The sequence below is a fragment of the Epinephelus fuscoguttatus genome, linkage group LG5 (genome assembly GCF_011397635.1).
Source record: "Epinephelus fuscoguttatus linkage group LG5, E.fuscoguttatus.final_Chr_v1".
Taxonomy (NCBI): domain Eukaryota; kingdom Metazoa; phylum Chordata; class Actinopteri; order Perciformes; family Serranidae; genus Epinephelus; species Epinephelus fuscoguttatus.
The window spans coordinates 35,784,854-35,804,339 of record NC_064756.1 but is presented as its reverse complement, the minus strand read 5'-3'; the positions used below and the strand labels follow the sequence as shown (position 1 = coordinate 35,804,339).

The 19,486-nt window shown below is 39.5% G+C and overlaps 1 protein-coding gene across 4 annotated transcripts in view; it reads right to left on the bottom strand.

Moving 5' to 3' along the window:
* Positions 1-19,486, bottom strand: part of mark4b (MAP/microtubule affinity-regulating kinase 4b) — a 72,676-nt gene that overhangs the window by 42,550 nt on the left and 10,640 nt on the right. For all 4 annotated transcript variants that reach the window (XM_049577661.1, XM_049577656.1, XM_049577659.1 and 1 more), the window contains exons 2-3: positions 6,891-7,088; positions 4,903-4,956 (exon numbers count right to left, since the gene is read on the bottom strand). In XM_049577661.1, the coding sequence (XP_049433618.1) occupies positions 4,903-4,956; positions 6,891-7,088 (252 nt within the window). The remainder of the gene's footprint in view (positions 1-4,902; positions 4,957-6,890; positions 7,089-19,486) is intronic.

Here is a 19,486-nt window from a genome sequence, read left to right as displayed (position 1 = left end):
GTGTACACACCAGGTCTTGCCCCTATTCTCCAAAAATGTCCATTCTGCATGGTTTGTAACCTTCTTCTGTGAACACATCTTGCCCAACCTCAGCACTCTTTCAACAGAACAAACAACAAAAAATGCTTCTAAAATACGTTGCCTACCTGGCTGCATATTGCACTACTTTACAAGTCCTGACACACCAAACAACTTATTGCACACTACTTCACTCTGCACTTGTTTTTCTCTTGTTTTATCTTTTAATGTCCATATTGGAGCAGGCTGGCACTTGGGTGAAGTAGAGAAATTGCACAGTGGCACTTTGGCAGTATTGGCTGTTCTGTAGAAACTCAGAACTTCCCAGATTCTTCACAGGTCCTACATTGCTGAAACAGATTTAGAAGACACAGTATAGTGCAACAGACAGTAAAGAGTACAGCTGTGATTACAGCAGAGCTACTACTGCAACACAACGCCTGGGGAGAAAGGAGAGAGAAGTGGGACACAGAGCTAGAGTAAAGAGAACGAAATAAAGAGTTGATAAAGAGGAAATAAAAAGGGAGGAGTGGGGCAAAGAGACAGAGAGAAAAATGGGGCATAAAGCTATAGTACGGAGAAGAAGTTGACAGAATAAAGACTGAGGCGTAACCAAGTGTGAAAAGAAAGAGACAGTAAGAAGGAGAGGAAGCAGAGAGCTTCTGTACAGAGAATAAGAGTTGTCAGGAGCTACTGTGTGCTTCAACCCAACTGTGAATACTTCATCTTTTGAATATTAATGTTGTTACAATTAAAATGCAAATTATGTGTGTTCCCATTAGGTACACTGAAGCAAATAAATCAATCTCCCATGAAAGACAGAAGTCTAATTAATGTTGGGCAAATACACCTCACTGACAGCTAATGCTGCAATTTTTTCATATTTTTATCCAAAGACAACGACATGTCAGCTACTGGTCATTACAACATCATGGGGTGAGGAGACAGCAACATTTCCTGACATTCCTCCAGAAAGTATTTTAAAAATGTCCAGCCTTAGCCGTGTAAATTGTTGATCCACAATTATCCAGTAGTTTACGCCACCATCATGTAATAAGCAAATACCTTTCTGTTTCAAGTTATGGCATAACAGCTAAACAGCTTTAGAGTGGAGAAATCTTATATTTTTAAATTTTATACATAACTCAAGAGAATTGATTGGCAACAATTTTTGAGTTGCGAACAAAGCAAGGTATTTGAGTACATCACCTTGGGCTTTGGAAAACAATGGTCGATATTTTTCACCATTTTCTGACATTTTACAGACCAAATAACTTTTTCATTAATTACGAAAATAATCAACAGACTAATCAACAATGAAAATAAGTTGCAATTTAGTTGCAGCCCTAGTTGATAAAGTAAAATTGAATTGAACATTTGCTCTTCCACTGCTGAAAAGGGGGGATTTGCTGTTTTTCACGGTTATATATCTTATAAAAATGAATTATTTGGTATTTTGGTTAAAAAAAAAAAAGCAAAAAAAAAGCAAAACATTTTAAGATGTCTCCTGGGACTCTCAGAACTTGCTTTACATTTTACAGACTAGATGATATATACTGAGTAATTGAAAAATAATAGCAGAACTGATAAAATAATGAAAAAAAAAAAGTTCATCCCTAGCTTGTAGAAATTAAATCAGGAAAAAGAGACAGACAGTGAAAGAGAGGTTATGTGACAGACAGAGACAGACAAAGACATAGAGAGAGACAGTGTCACCTGGCAGCATGTTCGGTGTCCTACACTAACTGAATAATGCTGACAGGACAGGAAGCAACTGGCAGCGCTGCGCTATGCAGCACTAGAACACTACCACTCTGCTGCAGAATGCACACACAACCACACACGTACGCACGCAAACACACATACGTACGCACGCAAACACACACACACAAAGCACTGTATCAGCCTTGTTAACACCAAGGTCTTAGCTTTAAGATGTGAAGAGCACATTCATGATGTCATTGAGTGGCCATCTCACTGTTGGAGCAGAAGGTAAATAATGCTCTGAGAGAAAAAAGGTAAATCTCACGACTTCTGTTTAGCACAAGAAGGTCTGTGTTCCCACAGCGGGTCAACCACACACACACACACACACACACACACACACACACACAAAACACACACATACAGACAACCATCCGTCACCCCGGCTTCACCTCAGTCAATAGTTTATCAGCTGATGATAACACGTTGACAGAATGTTCACTGTGCAGCGTTTCTGTAGAATGTAACTGCAGAACTATACTTGATAAAGGATGAAAAGTGAACAACTTCAATAAGCGACTGTCTCAGAACTGATACACCACTTTTTGGCGATAAACCTTTCCAGTCTTGGTCATATGTGCAATGTTGCGTGACAGCAGTCAGTATCTATTTCCTGAAGAGTCCATGCTGGATTGAAATGTCACATGATACAAGTGCAGTTTCCAAAAGATTTAGATTTAAAAGCCACTACTTTGGAGCTATTTTTTTTTTGTTTTCATTTGGTTATGGCGTGAGCAGTCAGAGCAGCAGAGTGATAAATCTGCTGTCCTGGTGAGTATCTAGGCCAGGTGGACCAACTATCGCACAGAGCTAGACACCATCAATAACCCAACCCTGCTTTATCAATAGAGTCAAGACCTAGCCTGAACTGGTTATCTAACCAGCTGAGTATTCATCAATAGACTAGCTGTGTGCGTATGTGTGTGTCATGTAGTATCGATCTCTTGAGCATATTTGTTGCAGTGAAGGTGCTGATAAAGAAAACTCATAATCAGACTTGGCCAGAGTTTGGTCAGTACAGCTTCCGCGGAACAAAGAGTTACTTGTATGAACTGTGAGAACACAACTTATACACAAGGTTAAAACTGTCTCTAAATGACGAAGAGCAAAGACATCAGAAACAAAATAAAAGGCAGAGAGGAAAAAAAGCACAAAGGGCATGCTTTAAAAAGCTACAATTATTTACAATTACTTATGTGTTGTTTTCCTTCTTTATGGCCAAAATCATAAAAGAAAGGGGTGGCAGCTTGAAATTGTATCATGGCAGATTTTGTGATATTGGCAAATATAGTATCTTCCAAAGAATCGATAGAATATCGTATCATGATAAAGATAGTTATAGGGCTGCACAACATATCAAAAATTTACCTTCATCACATCACCTATCAACATGCGTCATATAGGTATCTCAAAAGACGGCTTGCACTGACTACGATAAATAATATATTTACATGTGCCACGCATTCACACGCTGCATGTTGTGCTGAAACAGTGGCATTGGATGACTTTAGGCCTTTTAGTTATTAAATTATTTCTTATGTCACAGAAACCACTGAGAGTGAAACGTGTGTGTGTGTTTTGGATGTTATTATCAAACCGTCCATAATGTGTCTGTGTTTTGTTCTGGTGCTCTGCACAGATCTAACACCTGTCCACCCACCAACCAGGTTCATGCCCTGCTCTCTTAAGCTCAATGTGCCGGTGTTTCCTGGTAAAGACCAAGGAAAATATAAAAGAAGGAAAGGTCATGACATCAGTGACAGTGTTCTAGGAGCCAGACTATGGTGTCTGTTGTACTGATTTCAATGAAGCGGGCACAGCAAATCACACTACTACACCCCATCAGATCTTTGTTATTTCAACTTTGACTGAAAAATCCTTCCTGGAACCCACTCAAATGACCCCTGTGGGTCCCATGGACTCACTACACTGAAGAACTAAACCATCACTACATTTATTTACTTTTTAAATTCAGTGTGCATTGGCTATTTGTCGTCTGAGGTCTACGTTGTATACTTCAATATTTGTTTATTAATTGCAATTGTTATCATCATCACAATATTCAACAATGTTATCGTGTATACATGTTATACTGATAACATGCAGCCCTCATTAGTGATTTACACTCCTAAGTACAGACACCAATATTTCAATAGAGCTTTATTTTCAGAGTGAATATTTCACCAACAAAGCCAGATGAGAAAATAACTTCAGCTTTAACTGCTTGAAAACAGAATGCAGCCCTGAGGCAATGTTTCACACTCAATTTTGTTTCATTAGATTGCTCTCAGTTAACACATGCATCACACACACACACACACACACACACACACACACACACACACACACACACACACACACACAATTAGCGGCAGTAGGCCAAGTTCAGACAGGAGAGAGCTTAATCTCATTAGAGCCATGAGTGCAGCACATGTAGTTAATACATGACCCTAAACAAGCATACAGTGACGTACATTAGCTCAAGTATTTAACCTAGTTATTTCATGTGTGACTGTGTGGACAAATGATGGTTATGTGACACTCCACCAGCGTATTGAAATGTCTGTATGAAACTATATTGATTCTACAAAAACAACTGAACAGACAAGCCTTTTATCTAACAGCAGTCCCACAGCTGAAGTTGAAAAAAAGGTTTTTTCCACTGCATCCACTTGTGCACAACCAACACTGTTGCCTCAACGTTAAGCAAATCCTCCGTGAACTGATGCAGAGTTTTTTTCTGCGCCCAACCTGCAGCCAGTAACAGCTTCCCCAACACTAAGCTTCACATAACAACCAAAGGGCAAAGTTCAGACGACTGCTGCACGCAAGGGTCATCCGAGAGTTACAAACTGAAGCAAAACAACACGTGAAGACACTACTGTGCTCAATGATGCAAAACAAATGCAAGTAAACACACTTAGGATGATGAAACATATGTCACATCCACATCTAGATCATGAATTCATAGAGGTTTCGTAGATAAGGTTAGCGGGGGCAAAACAGAGATCATATAAAACAAGAAAACAGGAAGACAGTAATTATGTGATCAACATGAGTTTGGAGTACGAAGACACACACACACACACACACACACACACAGAGTAACATGTCACTCACCTTCTGTAGACTGGTTGGGTTGAGTTGCGTTTTATCGATGATCTTTATTGCAACCTGGGAGGAAACAATTTCAAAAAGAAATGAACAAAAACAGTCTAACAAAGAAAACATTATCTGCACACTAAAGAAAGTGTGTAATTTCTTGCAACAATTAAAAATTTTTGGGGTCATTCTTCTATTTCTTTTTGACTCTGTTTTAATGCACCTAATGATTATTTTACTATGACTTAATCTGCTGATGAATATTTTTGAGATTAAATGTTTGGTTTAAAAAATGACAGAAAATACTTAAAGACGGCCAATAAATATTAATTTAACCCAAGACGGTGTCCTGAAATATCTCCATCAACGATCTAAAACCCAAACATATTCAATTTACTGTAAATTATGAGAAAGTACAGCAGCAAACCTTCACAACTAAGAAGATCGTATTAGGAAAAAAAAGGATTCTTTTTGCTTGAAAACTGTTGCTGATCAAAATTTCAATCAATGTATCGACCAAATGTTTCACCTCTAATTGCATTTATTTTGCATTATTTCAATTTTCCAACTGCATAAGAGTGCCTTCAGATGGAGTGCATCTTAGTGGCTTAGAGAGTTAAATGTTTTGCTTGCTGCTATTGTGCTGCTGAGTGCCTCATGTTTTTCTGCTCTATGCGCCTAACGTTTTTGCAGGAGCACCCTGAACGCCTCCATGTCACTGGTGTTTTTTTCCCCATTGTCCAATCAGATTAATGGAAAGGCAGGCCTCCTGTGGTGGTGATGACAACATGTAGTAGTGTAAATGGTTTGTGTGAAGTTAATGTTGGCTTACTTTTAACCTTGTCCTAAGCAAGCTGCACGGGATATCTGAACAAACTGCTGTCCCAACTACTTTTTAATTTTTTTACTAAACATATTGTCAAACTGTTCCTGACTCAGCTGGTGGAACTTCCTGTAATTCCTCCTCTTTCTGAGGATCTCATATACCCACATGGATCTCCGTTTCCCTGTGACCAACGCACTATTTGGGAACAGCCTCTCACCCTCAATTAGAGGCAGATGCCCTCTGCCTGTCCATTTTTTAATGCAGATTTTAAGGTATGTGTGAGTCTGCTTCTCAGTAAAATAGTGGTTAAGCTAAGTGTGATTTGGTTGTTACCCTGAAACAATTTTAAAAAAGACACAGCAAGCTGCAAAAGTGCTCTGTCTGATCAGGGCCTAAGGTTGACTTGGTCTTTATCAGACTGGTAGCTACTGAACACCTTGCTTTGGGTCTGAGTCTGATTTCTAGACTATATAAACCATGCATGAAAAGAAAACACATTTTTTGCTATAAAATAGCATTATCCATTATTCACAGCTGAAGGTGTAAATCAAACCACACCAAAGTGAGGACAAACAGTGAAATACACAGTGTTTTACAGCATGTATAGAACACAGTAGCTGAAATTCACTAAATGAACCAACAAGCCTTCATAAGAGCCTTAACAAGAAGTGGTGACCCGGTCAAAGACTGCGTCAATGCACCACAGTAAACCACCAATATATGACTGTCTTCTGCTTTATATGGCAAAAACACAACAGCTCTCACATGATCGAGCTGGTGGCAGACACACAAAGTTTCTACTGAGCCTGATGGCATTATTAACTCAACTAATGTAGGTCAAGGTTTTATGAGAAGAAAGACTTCAGTGTATTTAACACAGAGGCATACACCCACACACAAAAAAAAACATGGCTGTCTCTCTTCAAAGGGTCTGACCATGCTGTGAGATGAGACAGTTTTGGTTGCCAACAGAAGGTGCTCTGAACTCGATGGAGCAGCCCTTTTAAAACTCCATCTGTGGACTTAGTCACAGGGTGCTGTTCTGTTCTGGCTCCCATACAATGGTTGTGACTCAGGAGTCTGCTTAAAACTTGTTTCCTTCAGCCTCATCAATCCCAGCATGCGTGACTTTATTGACACAGAACTCAGAACTCCTACCTTCCTGTTTCTTTAAACTCACCTCTCTGCCAGTCAGTATGTGTCGTGCTAGTTTGACCTTGGCAAAGTTCCCCTTGCCGATGGTTTTGAGCAGCCGATAGTTTCCAATGTGTGGCTGCTCATCTGAACACAAGGCGATGGAGTTACGACATCGGGCACCAAGCGAGCGGCTCGACCAGCCGGTACCCTTCTCTGAGCGGCTGGCTGACAGGGAGGTATGCTGAGGAGAGAGAGAGAGGAGACAGGTAAACAGTCAGGTAAAATTGAAAACAATTATGTAAATACTTCAGTTAAATCTATAGGACCTTGCAAAATGCTATAGTTCTACCAAAGTACTTTTGAATTTTTGAAGTTTGGCCCTCAAAGCTAGGTTTCATCATTTTTGTGATTCTTTGTATTTGTATTTTAAGCCTCACCAATTGTTTGTTTTTCACTTGGATTGAAATTAGGATGAAATTTATACTGAACGTCTATGAAACACTAAGGATAATTTTCAAAATGTTTAAGTAGTTGTTGCTAAATGTTTTCCAGTAATCAAATTTACCCAGACAAAGAATCTTTTTTTTTTTTTTTTAAGTTGATATCTTCACCAGCTTTCTTTTTCTTGCAACCAAATTTTGATTCCTTGTAGTTTTAATTTAGTCCTATCACACCTAGAAGTTATTTGATTGTATATAAAAAGGTGAGTGCCAAAGATCTTGCTACATATAGCTTCAGAGCTGAAAACATGCTTTTAAGATATTTTGACTGTATATTTTCCCAAGAAGGATTGTTTTAATTTCCTTGGAGCTTTAGTATGGGAAAGTGTTAAAATGTATTGCAGATATGTATAAAATAAAGATGTTATATTAGTAAATATAACTATATACAATTAAACCCAAGACTTGTACTGGGAAAGATTCTGAATTGTGGGTGAAATAGCATGAAAAAAGGGAGAAAATCTGAGACCTGATAGAGGGATTTTCAGTAGCATTATAAGTATAAAGAGCATGGACTATTAGTGTAATTTTTATGTAAAAACAAACAAAAAAACAAACAAAAAAAGGCACTAAAACAAAAACTGATAATACCAGTCTTGTCCTTGAAATGAACAAATGCTGCCTAAATTCTAAAGAGATATCATTCAGCTTGCAATACTGACTGAGACTTTGAAAGTTTGTCATTATTGTTGCATTCAGTGCTCATAAAACATGATCTGTACCATATTTATACAGATAATAAATTAGTGAAATAAAGGTATACTCTCCAGAGTATCTCGCTCAGCACAGTCATATAACATCAGAGCCACCAACAAATTCCATGTGACCTTGACTGTGCTCTCGTCAGTCATATGACTGCAGCCTGGTACCAGCAGACACCCAAAGGTGAAATAGCGAGTTGCCAGACCTCCTATGAATCTCATCTGACCTTTCTTAGTCTGCATTCCTCACATTCATGTGTGGCAGAGAGGTCACTGATGTAGACACATGTTGCTGCATCTGTACAACATGAAGTAACATCAGCACACTGATCTGCCCCTGAACGCATCATGTCAAAGGTTACACGGTACTACTTTCAAATGACACTGAACACTAATATTCCACTATTATTCCAAATATGACAATGTTCTGAATCTGATATGGGTCATGTAAACAGCATATTTCGTTTGGATATTCCAAATCAGGTCTTCTTTAATATGTAGCATTTCCAATTAAGACAAGTGGGTTATGCCAGTACTTTTCAGGCTTTCATTGGGCATACATACAGCACATTAAGAATATGTGTCTCACTTACAGTTCTTACTGCAGTTTGAAACACACGGCCTCTGGTGTGTTTACGGTCAGCTCTGCGCATTGTCATAAATGCATTGTACACAAACCAAGTCGCCAACAGTTTGCAAGACTGAGGTAGCGATGCATGCCAAGAAGAAAAGCCCACATTTCTGGTTGGAGGAAACACACCTACTTTTTAACATTATGGAAGACTTAGATAAACAGGTTTTTGGACATGTACAAATATTGCAATGCCAACCTTTTCAAGAACGTGTTTGAAGGAATGAAAGAAAAAGGCTGAGTTCCCACGGTCAAACAAGTCAGCTACCAGTGGAAAAAAATCCTATTTTGAAAAAAGCAAAATGGCACAAGCAGGACCAGCCAATCCATTTTTTTCATATTTTGATGTGATACACAACATGTTAGGGCACATTTATCAAAGTATGTATGGCTGCACGTAAACAGGAATATTGGTGGAATATTCTTTTTCCATTGGCGATGTAAACAGTATAATAGAATACTGTATTTTTTTTAAAGGGCAAAAAAAACCACACAATATTTTGTGCATCTAAACATAGTCACGGTCTCTTTATAACAGTGGGATAATAGTAAAAAATCATGGATGTGATATTAGAAATGAGAAAAACTAAGATATTATATTTTGCACTGCATTCACTGTGTTAAACACAGGCCTTAATATTTACTATCTGCCTGACCAATCCTATAACCCCTTAGAGTTGCCAAAGAATGTGCAAAGTATTATAAAAATACTTAATATCATTCAGGCTGAAATGGCAAGAACATATCAAGTCCAGTTAAAATGTGTCTAAAAGCTGCAGAAATCAACTTTTGCTACATAATTACGAAAGCTTCTTATGAAATTCTTTAAGAATAAGTTGGATTTTAAATAAACTCACTGACTTTTTCATTCTACTGAACCAAATGTCATATGAAGTATATATATTTATGTTACATAATTTACAAATACATATTAATAAAATTAAGTGCATTTTTTTTCCTTTAACAAACTCTTCACTTCACTTCAGACACTCAGCCTGACCCTATCTGAACCCTTTAGGTCAAGTGAGGTCTGAGGTCTTGCACCATGAACATCAAACTCTAATCCCTCCATCTGCTCTCCTCTGAGTGCTCAGCAGAAACAGAAAAATCCCACAGAAGCTATGAGCTTGAACTTTTCATCTGTAGTGGAGATGAAATGAGGATCAGAGAAATAAGATCGGGAAGCATCAGAGGCTCACAGTCATACTTCAGTTTCCATCAGGCCTCACGACCATAAAAACAAGCAAAACATTTCAAATGTGGTGTGAACACAGCATCATTTTTAATGTCTGTTTTTAAACTTTCTTGTTTGCCAATCTCCGACCACTTCACAAGATAAAAGTAGAGCTGACATCACTGTGGCAGCCAGTTGCATTTAAATAAGATGGTTGTGTCTATTGTCACCATGCAAGACTATTTCAGAAAAGATTCACTCCTTCCAGCAAAGGAGAGTGATGAATGAAGACCACACCTTTCACTATTGGCAGGATGCATTACAGAGTTTCAAAAATGGTAACGGTAAAGAACGGTTCCATTGGTACCATCCACAACTTTTCACAGTGGAAACGGAAAAAAAGCATACCGAACTGAACCGTACCGTACTGTTCAGTGGAAATGGAGCTAAAGGTGCAATCCCACCTACAGTTTGCCAACCCCACACAAACTCTTGCAGCAGCAACCTTTCTCTTGTTGCAATTACACAGATTAGACCCAGCCCGCTGCGGACCTCTGCGCTGGGGATTGCGTTAGCTGAATTTGAGTTACTACAGCCGCCATCATGTTGGCGTACATTCTTGGAACCCATCGGCTGTATTCTGTGTCTGACTTCCGGCAGACGGCGATACAGCCTCTGGGGGCAGATCCCCAATTTTTTGGCATTCCGGTTTGAGGAGGCGAATTTCCTTTTCCGACTTCCGTTTATATATAAGTAAATATGCTGAACCATTGCAATGGATTCAGAGTTTGCAGTGATGCCAATTATGTTCCGTCTCCCTAGTTCACCGCACGGAGTGTTTAACCTGGCAACAACTGCAGTCGGCTCAACCGTGATTGATCAATATCATCTGGACTACAAACAGCCTACAACCGGAAACCAGGGCTCTTCCGCACTTCTTCCGGAGGCAAGATCTCTACATTCACTGAATGTAGAGTCTGTATATAGAGACTAGTTGGTGTATAATTAGATGAACTGGCATTATTGCTATTGGACCAAATAAACCAAAACAAAAATGTAAATGATCCAGAGTGTAACTAAAAACAGACTCAACACAGGTTTCAGCAAACAGAAGAAATCACCTTAAGTCTGTGCTATCACCACAACTCTCAAATAGGCCACAATTTCAATGAAGGAAAAGAGATTAAACACACTAGACCAGCAGTTGAATACAGCCCAGGGTCTTTAACACATCATCCCACCTCACTTTCCCAATCTTTCTCAGTCTCTTCCTACTTTAAACCCAGTAAATCAGAAAGAAAACAAAGCAGCTCTTGTATGGACCTCTATAGGCCTCCTAAACAGAGGACAGGTGTACGTAAAAAATATGTAGTCTTGACTGCATTACTGTGGGAAAAGGCAAATATAGGGCCCCAAGAGAAACTGCACAACTCATGACAAGCCCTCAGCACAATGACTCTATCTCTACACTATGGGAACTACACCTTCTCTCACACAGACAGATCAGAAGTCAGATAAAACCACATCACCTTGAAAAGCACAATGCGGTAAACACAGCGGTGAGATCACAAGTTTTAATGATTTTCCAGCACACACATGGGAAAGTGCACAGGCTCAGACCTGTAATACCAATGATACTGATGTACTAGAACTTCCATTAAAGCTGGGGTAGTCTACACAGCTAACGTTAGCTAGAGCCTCAAATCAGAGTGTCCTCCTCTTCTTTGTTCACCCCTTCTTCTCTCTCCTTTGGCTCAGGCCCATCCCCCAGACAAATCAATATGCCTTCCTTCCCTCTATTCTCCTCTCCATGCCTGGACCCGCCCCCTCTTTTGTCTCGTGCTGCTATCTTCATTTTCAGCGATCTCGCATCAATTTGAGCTTCATGTCGACCTCCACATCCCCTCCCCACACTACTTTTAAGGAGCGCAGTCCATTGATTCATCCACTCTTTCTGATTACCATGCAGTTTCATTCAGGAGGAGGCCTCAATGTGAGTGTGTGTATGTGTGCGGTTGGGCGAGGTGTGATGGGGTTTCTGTTGACAGCAGACTGGGGCCAGCAGAGGTATTTGGATGAAACCCCCTCCCCCCACCCCCCATCATTATACATGTAGGGTGACATTTGGTATAGAAGATGGATGGAGGGCTGGTGGATGGTTATGTGTGTGTCTGTCTGTGTGTGTGTGTGTGTGTGTGTGTGTGTCTGTGGTGGGGGGCTGTCTCACTTTGTGTTTTGCACATTCAGCAAACAAGCTGCACCTTGCCCTTGCAAAATCCAATTCTTTGTGATGTCCTGCAACTCACGACTCTCTCTGATCTACTGTCCTAAACTCTTTGTTCTGCTGCTGGTGAAGATCGAGGGGCCGTCAGAAACATCATGGATGTAACTGAGGCTAAACACATCTAATGTCACCCTAACGTTATTTTAAAATCTCTGTTGTTTTTAGTATTGGCCAATATTTGAACTGCCGCCCTTCTCAATCTTACATAAATCTTTCAGCTCACTCTCGCTGAAAAAATGGCCAAAAACATCGACTGCAAGAAGCTTATTACGACCCATACTTCTGCTTATTGCAAGGTGGCAACATCTAGTGACCATAGTAAAAATTACAAGAGCAGAGGGGGCAGCGATGTGGCCTAGCATAAAAAGCTAAAAAGTCCATGTAATGTACAAATGTCGAAGAAGCCCTTATATGGTGGGTGGGAGGGGTCATGGATGGGTCAAACAAAGGACTTTCACCCAGGAGACTGAAGTCAAATGTGACTACTTTTCATAAAAACATAGCCTTGTATGCTAGTATGTGTAGTATACTACGTCAGTGATGTATGTGATGTGACATATGTTTTACATTACCTTAGCAACAAAAATACTTATTTAATGCTAAACCATGATGTTGTTCCTTCTCCCGTTTTGTTGCCTAAACCTAGCCAGGTAGTTTTGGGGCAGAACTGTGATCGTTTCACGACCATTACAACAGTGATACATGTCGTTTTGAAAGTCCTTGGAAATCAACCTGTTCTGTTGTTAAGGTATGACAAAGTGTTGAAATCTCCATTCACATTTAATTTATTCAACCTTTTACATAAAAATCCTGCTTCCATTTTAAATTCAAGGCAGCATGATTATGGCAAATATGAAAATCCCGATTAATCAAAAAACCAATTGATTCAGTGTGAAGCTAAATTATTCTGGAATGTCAGCATGTAAGTTCAAGTTTACTTGGGGAATTTTATAATTTATACCATTAACATAAATACATTTTTTGGCAGGTCCAGCTACATCAACTCGCAATGCAATACTGTCCCCAATCTGGCTCCTGTTATTGACTTAACAATGTCAACAGGCAGTTTATTACTTTAAGTTCTTGTGTGGCTGACAGGAATGACAGCTTGACGTCTTTTCGACAACAATAGGGCGAACATGTGAGCGTGATTGTCAGATGACGTCAAACGGAAAACAATCAACCCTCTAACAACAGCAGCATTATCTTCGTTACATCACATCTTTCAACACAATGAATGCACATGTTGACATTGTCTAAAAACTTAACACCACTTTTCATCAGCTTCAGCTGGGGGATGAGCTGTATGTATTGTATGTGTAGTTAATGTCCATCAGTTGCCAGTTTACCAGATACACATGAGACTAATGCAGTCTGTAGGAAATCCTCCCTTCATGAAGGTTAGGTTCAATTTTTGTTGTGAGGTATTGATGGAACTTTATCTTGGAGGCTGCAAATTGTGCTGCCGTTGAACTATACTGAATTATAGTGAGAGGTTTTTTTCTGTTATTTCGCCTACTCTCATTGATGTAAATAGGCGTGGACAAAATAATAGAAACAACAGAATAGATGATGGCAGATAAACAGATAAAGATCTGTTCTTAAGAGCAAAAATTCAATTTAGTTGGCCAGTTATGTTTTCCTTCGAAATAAGAGAAAATGTGAGTTTCTGCCATTTTTGTCTTGTTTCAAAATTGATACTAAGGTAGTAGCTGTTTGTGTGGTATGCGGTTTATTAAACCAGCAGATTTTATGTAAAACAAAGATCAGTTTACTAAGCATATAACAGACACTGAAGTTGTCATGTAAAGTGTGTCTGGTTCCCTTCTTATAGAGTGAATCAATTTGAACTTTCTCCTTACCAGCGAGGAGCTGGACTCCCCAACATTAACCTTTTCCATCTCTGATGTTTAGTGTTTGTTTTTTTGTGTTTCGTTTATGTTTATTTGAAACTTTTTTCAAAGTGGGTGTGCAGTACTCTGGTCACATCTAATATATAAACTAAGAAAAGTTAAGACATATCAAATAGATATCCTGAGTTAGAGCTACACACATCATGAGAAGTAATTAGTATAAAAGAATAAGTGTTAGATAAATATATGGTGGTATGTATATTTCCATGTCTGGCATTCCAACAGCTTTTCTGCAGCACAGCAGCTCCTCTATCTTTGCTGGTCTGTGTGGGTGAAGAGCTGAATAAAAATGCATATAAATGCATGAATGGAAACTCTCATGAATCTCGTGATACAGTTCTTCCACAGTGAAGTTGACTGAGTGCAGTTCCACTCATCTTTTATATTTCAATGACCATGATGTCATGAACTGAAAATTATCCTCATTTAACAGTTTGAAAAACAATTTAGCTTGGTTTTGTTTCTTTACATGCTGCTTTTCTGCAGTACGTGATCACTCTCAAGTTACAAGAATATTAAGCACAACACTTGCAGTCATTGTATGAGTTTTTTAATGTTACTGATGTAGGAATTATTGCTTATTATTGCTTATTTTGCTACTGGATTCATTAATAACTCTGCATGCAAATGTGATTTTCTCTTTCTTCCTTGCTCTGTTATTGTGGTCTTAAATGACGCTGTAGGGACAGTGAAGGAAAGGCAGACAACTGCAACATCAACACTCGCAGCGTGACAAACACAAACACGTCTCCAAACAATGGACCACGCCCTGAGGGAGGTGTCCTGCTGCTGCAGCCTGGAAGTACTTGTAGGTCTGTGTGTATGAGTGAGTGTGTGTTGGCAGGAGGTATTGAGTAAAGACAGGATGTGTGACGTTGGTCCCCAGCAGAGGAATGGCGTAACCTTGAGCCATCCTCAACCCCTGTTAAAACACACACACACACACACACACACACACACACACATACACACTGACCCACAGTGCCAGTCCAGTTTCCTCTTCCTCTCTCTCGCAGCTGTGGCTCTCGGCCTTGTGGCCTCAGAATAGTGTGTCCTGACACACGCCTCCTCTATCACACACCACAGAGCAGACACACTGTCTCCACAACATAACAGAACACAACAAAGAGTTAACACTGCTGACAGTAAAAAGGATGAGTGGATCACTCAATGACTAATTTTACTCAATTACACAACATGTTACATTGATGTCATAAGTTCACACACATTTGTACTGTTCCTGTCTGTGGTAACGTGCTGAACTTTGTCGTATTAACAAAAACAAAAAGAAAAAAACTATGGGATGAGGTAAACTAGCAGGGGAGGTCAGGAGATTATTTTCGGGATTTAATGTGGCCCTTGTTTTTACTCAGTTTGATCATTTGGAACAGCCGTATGCAGTACAAATCATAGGCATTTATGCAGTGTTGGTTGTCTTTGCCTCCAGTTGCCTGCCCTCCATCTGGACGGCGCACTGATGTAGAACATCATATGCAGAGAAGCTAATACATCTTTTTAAACATTAAAACGACTGGCCCAGTTTGGATAGGCATACTGCTGGCATCGTGGTGAGACGCCTCTTATACAACCACAGTATCTAGGTCTTAAGTCCAACTGGAACTGTTTATCTTACAGCATCTCCCTCATTATTATACATGTCACAAAAAAGACATTTTACATGTTCCATAAAGCACATACACATTTGACATATTTGCTTTGTCACCCCACACAGCAGATCCCTTTTTTGTTCTATCTCTGCTAAATCTTCAAACTTGTCACTAGGTCCCTGTATGAACTGCACACATCTCTGTCATCCCCTAGGAGTTGTGTGTCAAGAGCAGCGGGATGTTGCATGATCTTAACCTGCGTCACTTCCTATCTTGGAGACAGGAGATGTCACAGCAATGGGAGCTGAAGTGTCACATGTTGCACTGCAACACTCAGCAAGTGTTTCCTGGCAGGTCCCACAAGGAAGAAGGAGCTGCCAGAAAAACATGTCACAGACCGTGACAGACAGGCTGTCTGATCGTCTGGAGCCAAGACTCCATCAGTTGCTGAAGTTGTGCCTTGCTCTTAGCATAAATGAGATCTGGACTTTTCACAAAGAACAATGTGATAGTTTTAAGTAATATGCACTAGGTTTTACCACAAAAAATTCTAGATATCAGTCGTGCTTAGTGAATGAAATAGTTCAGTCTGATTAAAAAAATTCTTAAAGGAAATGTAATACAATGAATCAGCAGGCCATGATTCAGCATCTTTCACAAGAACCAAAAAAGTCATATAAACAATCATCATCACACAGAAACCTCATGACAGAGGCTGCCTCAGTACCTCAAGGCTCAGATTTCTTTCACCACCAGGTCTGACCATATAAAACATAACAAAGCTAAAATACCAATGTATTAAGCAAACCTTACTCAATCATTTCAGCACTGGCACTATAACAAAGTCCCCACCATCGTGTTTGCTTTACTTTTATCACAGGAAATGACCATTTGCAGAGGGCATTATGTCAGTATTACTTTAGTTGCTCTTTCTGTTGTAACAGAAAACAGAAGGTGGAGAGTGGCTGAAAATGTGGCAGCACGAACAGATAAAGGTCACGCTGGACTGCAATGTCTTTGAATTTCAGAACAATAAAGCTGCTAATAGAATTAACCTTTTGCACAAGCTAAAATCAAGTGACTTTACATCGTGAGTAATGAACAAGAGCTTTCATCGGCCCCTTTTTAAACAATGTAAATGAGCGATAATTAAAACATAACTAATGTTTCTTAATCTGTAAGCAATGTTGCTGCTTCTGATTTTAATTAGAGAAAATGTGCGGACGACTAAAATGGCACAGCAGCTGACAGACATCCTTCAGCTTCTGCCTTTCAAATTCCAACCAATAACCATTAGCCTGTGAGTCAGACCAGTTTGGCTGTAAGGCTTCTCTCACTGACATGTACTTTATATTCCCCCAGGGCAGGCTGAATTGTGTTGTTTTTACTGGAAGCTTCTGTTCTACGTGCCAAATACCATAGCAGTAGCAAAGATTCATTGGAAAAAAAACAACAACAACATTTTAGGACTTTCACCAAGAGAAACCTCAATTGATCCCCTTCATTAAACTGTGGCGAGATTTGCATTTCTGAAATGTTATCATGGCTTTGGAATGGGTTTCTCATGCCTTCAAGTTTGGAAACTTGCTCAACCTCTACAAACCTCCTCAGCTTGTTAAATGCAGTCATTAGGGACTTAATTCATTATTGAATCAACTTGAATTTGCAAACTAAGCATACGTTAATCACCCTGTGGATGTCAGGCAGGCTGTTCAGCTATTAAGCATCATATTTTCAAATTAACTCAAGATGACTTTTCAGACTTTTTAGTCTTTTATGTACATGGTGATACAAACCAAGATGTCTGTCCTATATAAACAATAAATAAATGATGCTGCCTTGTTGAGTCTTATAGTGGATGTTTTTTCTGGTGTGTTATGTTCTGACATCATTGACTGGCTTGAAAACAGGTCAGTAAATAGTAGAAAGCAGCACCTAGTAGGGGTGGGCCATATCATCTCGTTCATGATAATACCGGTTTATTTTTTAATATCATATGAAAAATTCATATCGTGATTCTCGCAATATTTGATATTTGACTTGACATATTGACATCATGTTGTTACCGACAGCAACAAGCATGGCTGAAAGTGAAATTATTACCAACTCGATGGTTCCAAACTGAAATATTTTTTAAACTAATCTGTTATATCATCAAGGATATTGTTATCGCAAAAATACCCTGAAATATCTTCATATTATTTTAGGGCTATATCACCCACCCCAAGCATGTAGGCCAGTGAAAATGTCGTGATGGTTACGTCTTTTTTAATATCTGCTATTTTTCAGTCTCTCTTTCAAACTCTTTGTTGACTAAGTTTTGAACAATATTTAAGCACTGCTTGGACGGAGACAAAAAGTATTTTGTAGGGACGTTGGTGGTAACCAGAGCAGGCGATAGAGCAGACACCCCACGTACAAAGGCTTCGTCCTTGCTGCAGCGGCCCGGGTTCAATTCCAGCTCGTGGCCCTTTGCTACGTGTCACTCCCTCTCTCTCTCCCTCTTTCACGCTTAACTGTCCTATTGATTAAAGGAAAAAAACAACAACAGCATTTTGTGGTTGCACTTCATTGTATGGAGCCAGCAATGGAGCTCAAATTAGCGTGTTCACTTGAGTATCATATTTTCATCATTACCAGAGCTGATTGGAGCTAGAGCTGATAAATATCCATGAACACTGCAGTCATTTGTCCCGGGAGTGAATGCCAATTGTAACCTTTCCCATTAAATACAAAAGCCAGGTGTAAGTGTGTTTTTTGTCCAGTGGGAAAGGAGCTTGAGACGGTGGCAGCTGATACAATACAATCTCTGGCTTTTGTTTTATATCTAGTGTCTGCAAAAAAATTGTTGCACATTGCCGATCCGTCGTTAGCATAGTTAGCATGTATTGGCTTGGAGGGCTAACTTGGCATGTTTACAGTATTAGATGAGTGTCACTGTCACCCTTAATGTCCTACAGAATCCCGTTCAGACTCTGAAACTCTATTTGGAAAAAAAGCAACAAATCATTGTATATTTGTATTGAACACCTAACTCCGACTCCACTGACATAATTCTTTGTCGGGTACATTATAATAATTCAAATAGCTCTGAATTTTTGGACTGCTGGTCCAATAAAACATACCATTTGAAGACACCACTTCAGGCTCTGGGAAATAACAAAAGGCTTTTTTTTTTTTTTTTTTTTTTTACGATTACCTGTCATTTTATTGACAAACTTATTAATAGAGAAAATAATGAGCAGATTAATTGATAATGAAAGTAATCATTAACTGTAGCCCTATTGCAATCATGTGCCAGAGGATACAAAGTTGGAAGAGGACAACTGCCTGACATTTCGGGTTAAAAGGCCACCTCCCTCCTCCAGCCCTACATTATCTGGCTACAGTATGCAAAGTGTAACTTGATTCCTTAGTTTGGACAGCGAAGGACTGCAAACACACACCCGCACACACACCCACAGACACACATAGACACACACACACACACACACAGACAGAGATGCTTTTCCCCCGCCTCTGGAGATCTGCCACATTACTCAGCATATCATTCACTGCAGGGCTGTGATCATCAGCCCAGGCTGAGTAAGGGTCAGATTTATTCTGTTTGGATCAACAGCAGTGGATTAAAGCGCTGAGTCACTCCTTGGCTAGACCTCAGCTTCTCTCTCCGTCTCTGCACAGACTGATTCTTTTCTCTGAGGTGATGTGTTCCAGAAACCCGGTGTCACTGCATTCTCTGAGATACATATTCAATGTCTCCACAACTGCAAAGAGAGAACTGCACACAACTGTACTCACATATAGAAAAATTACCTTTATTTTTGTA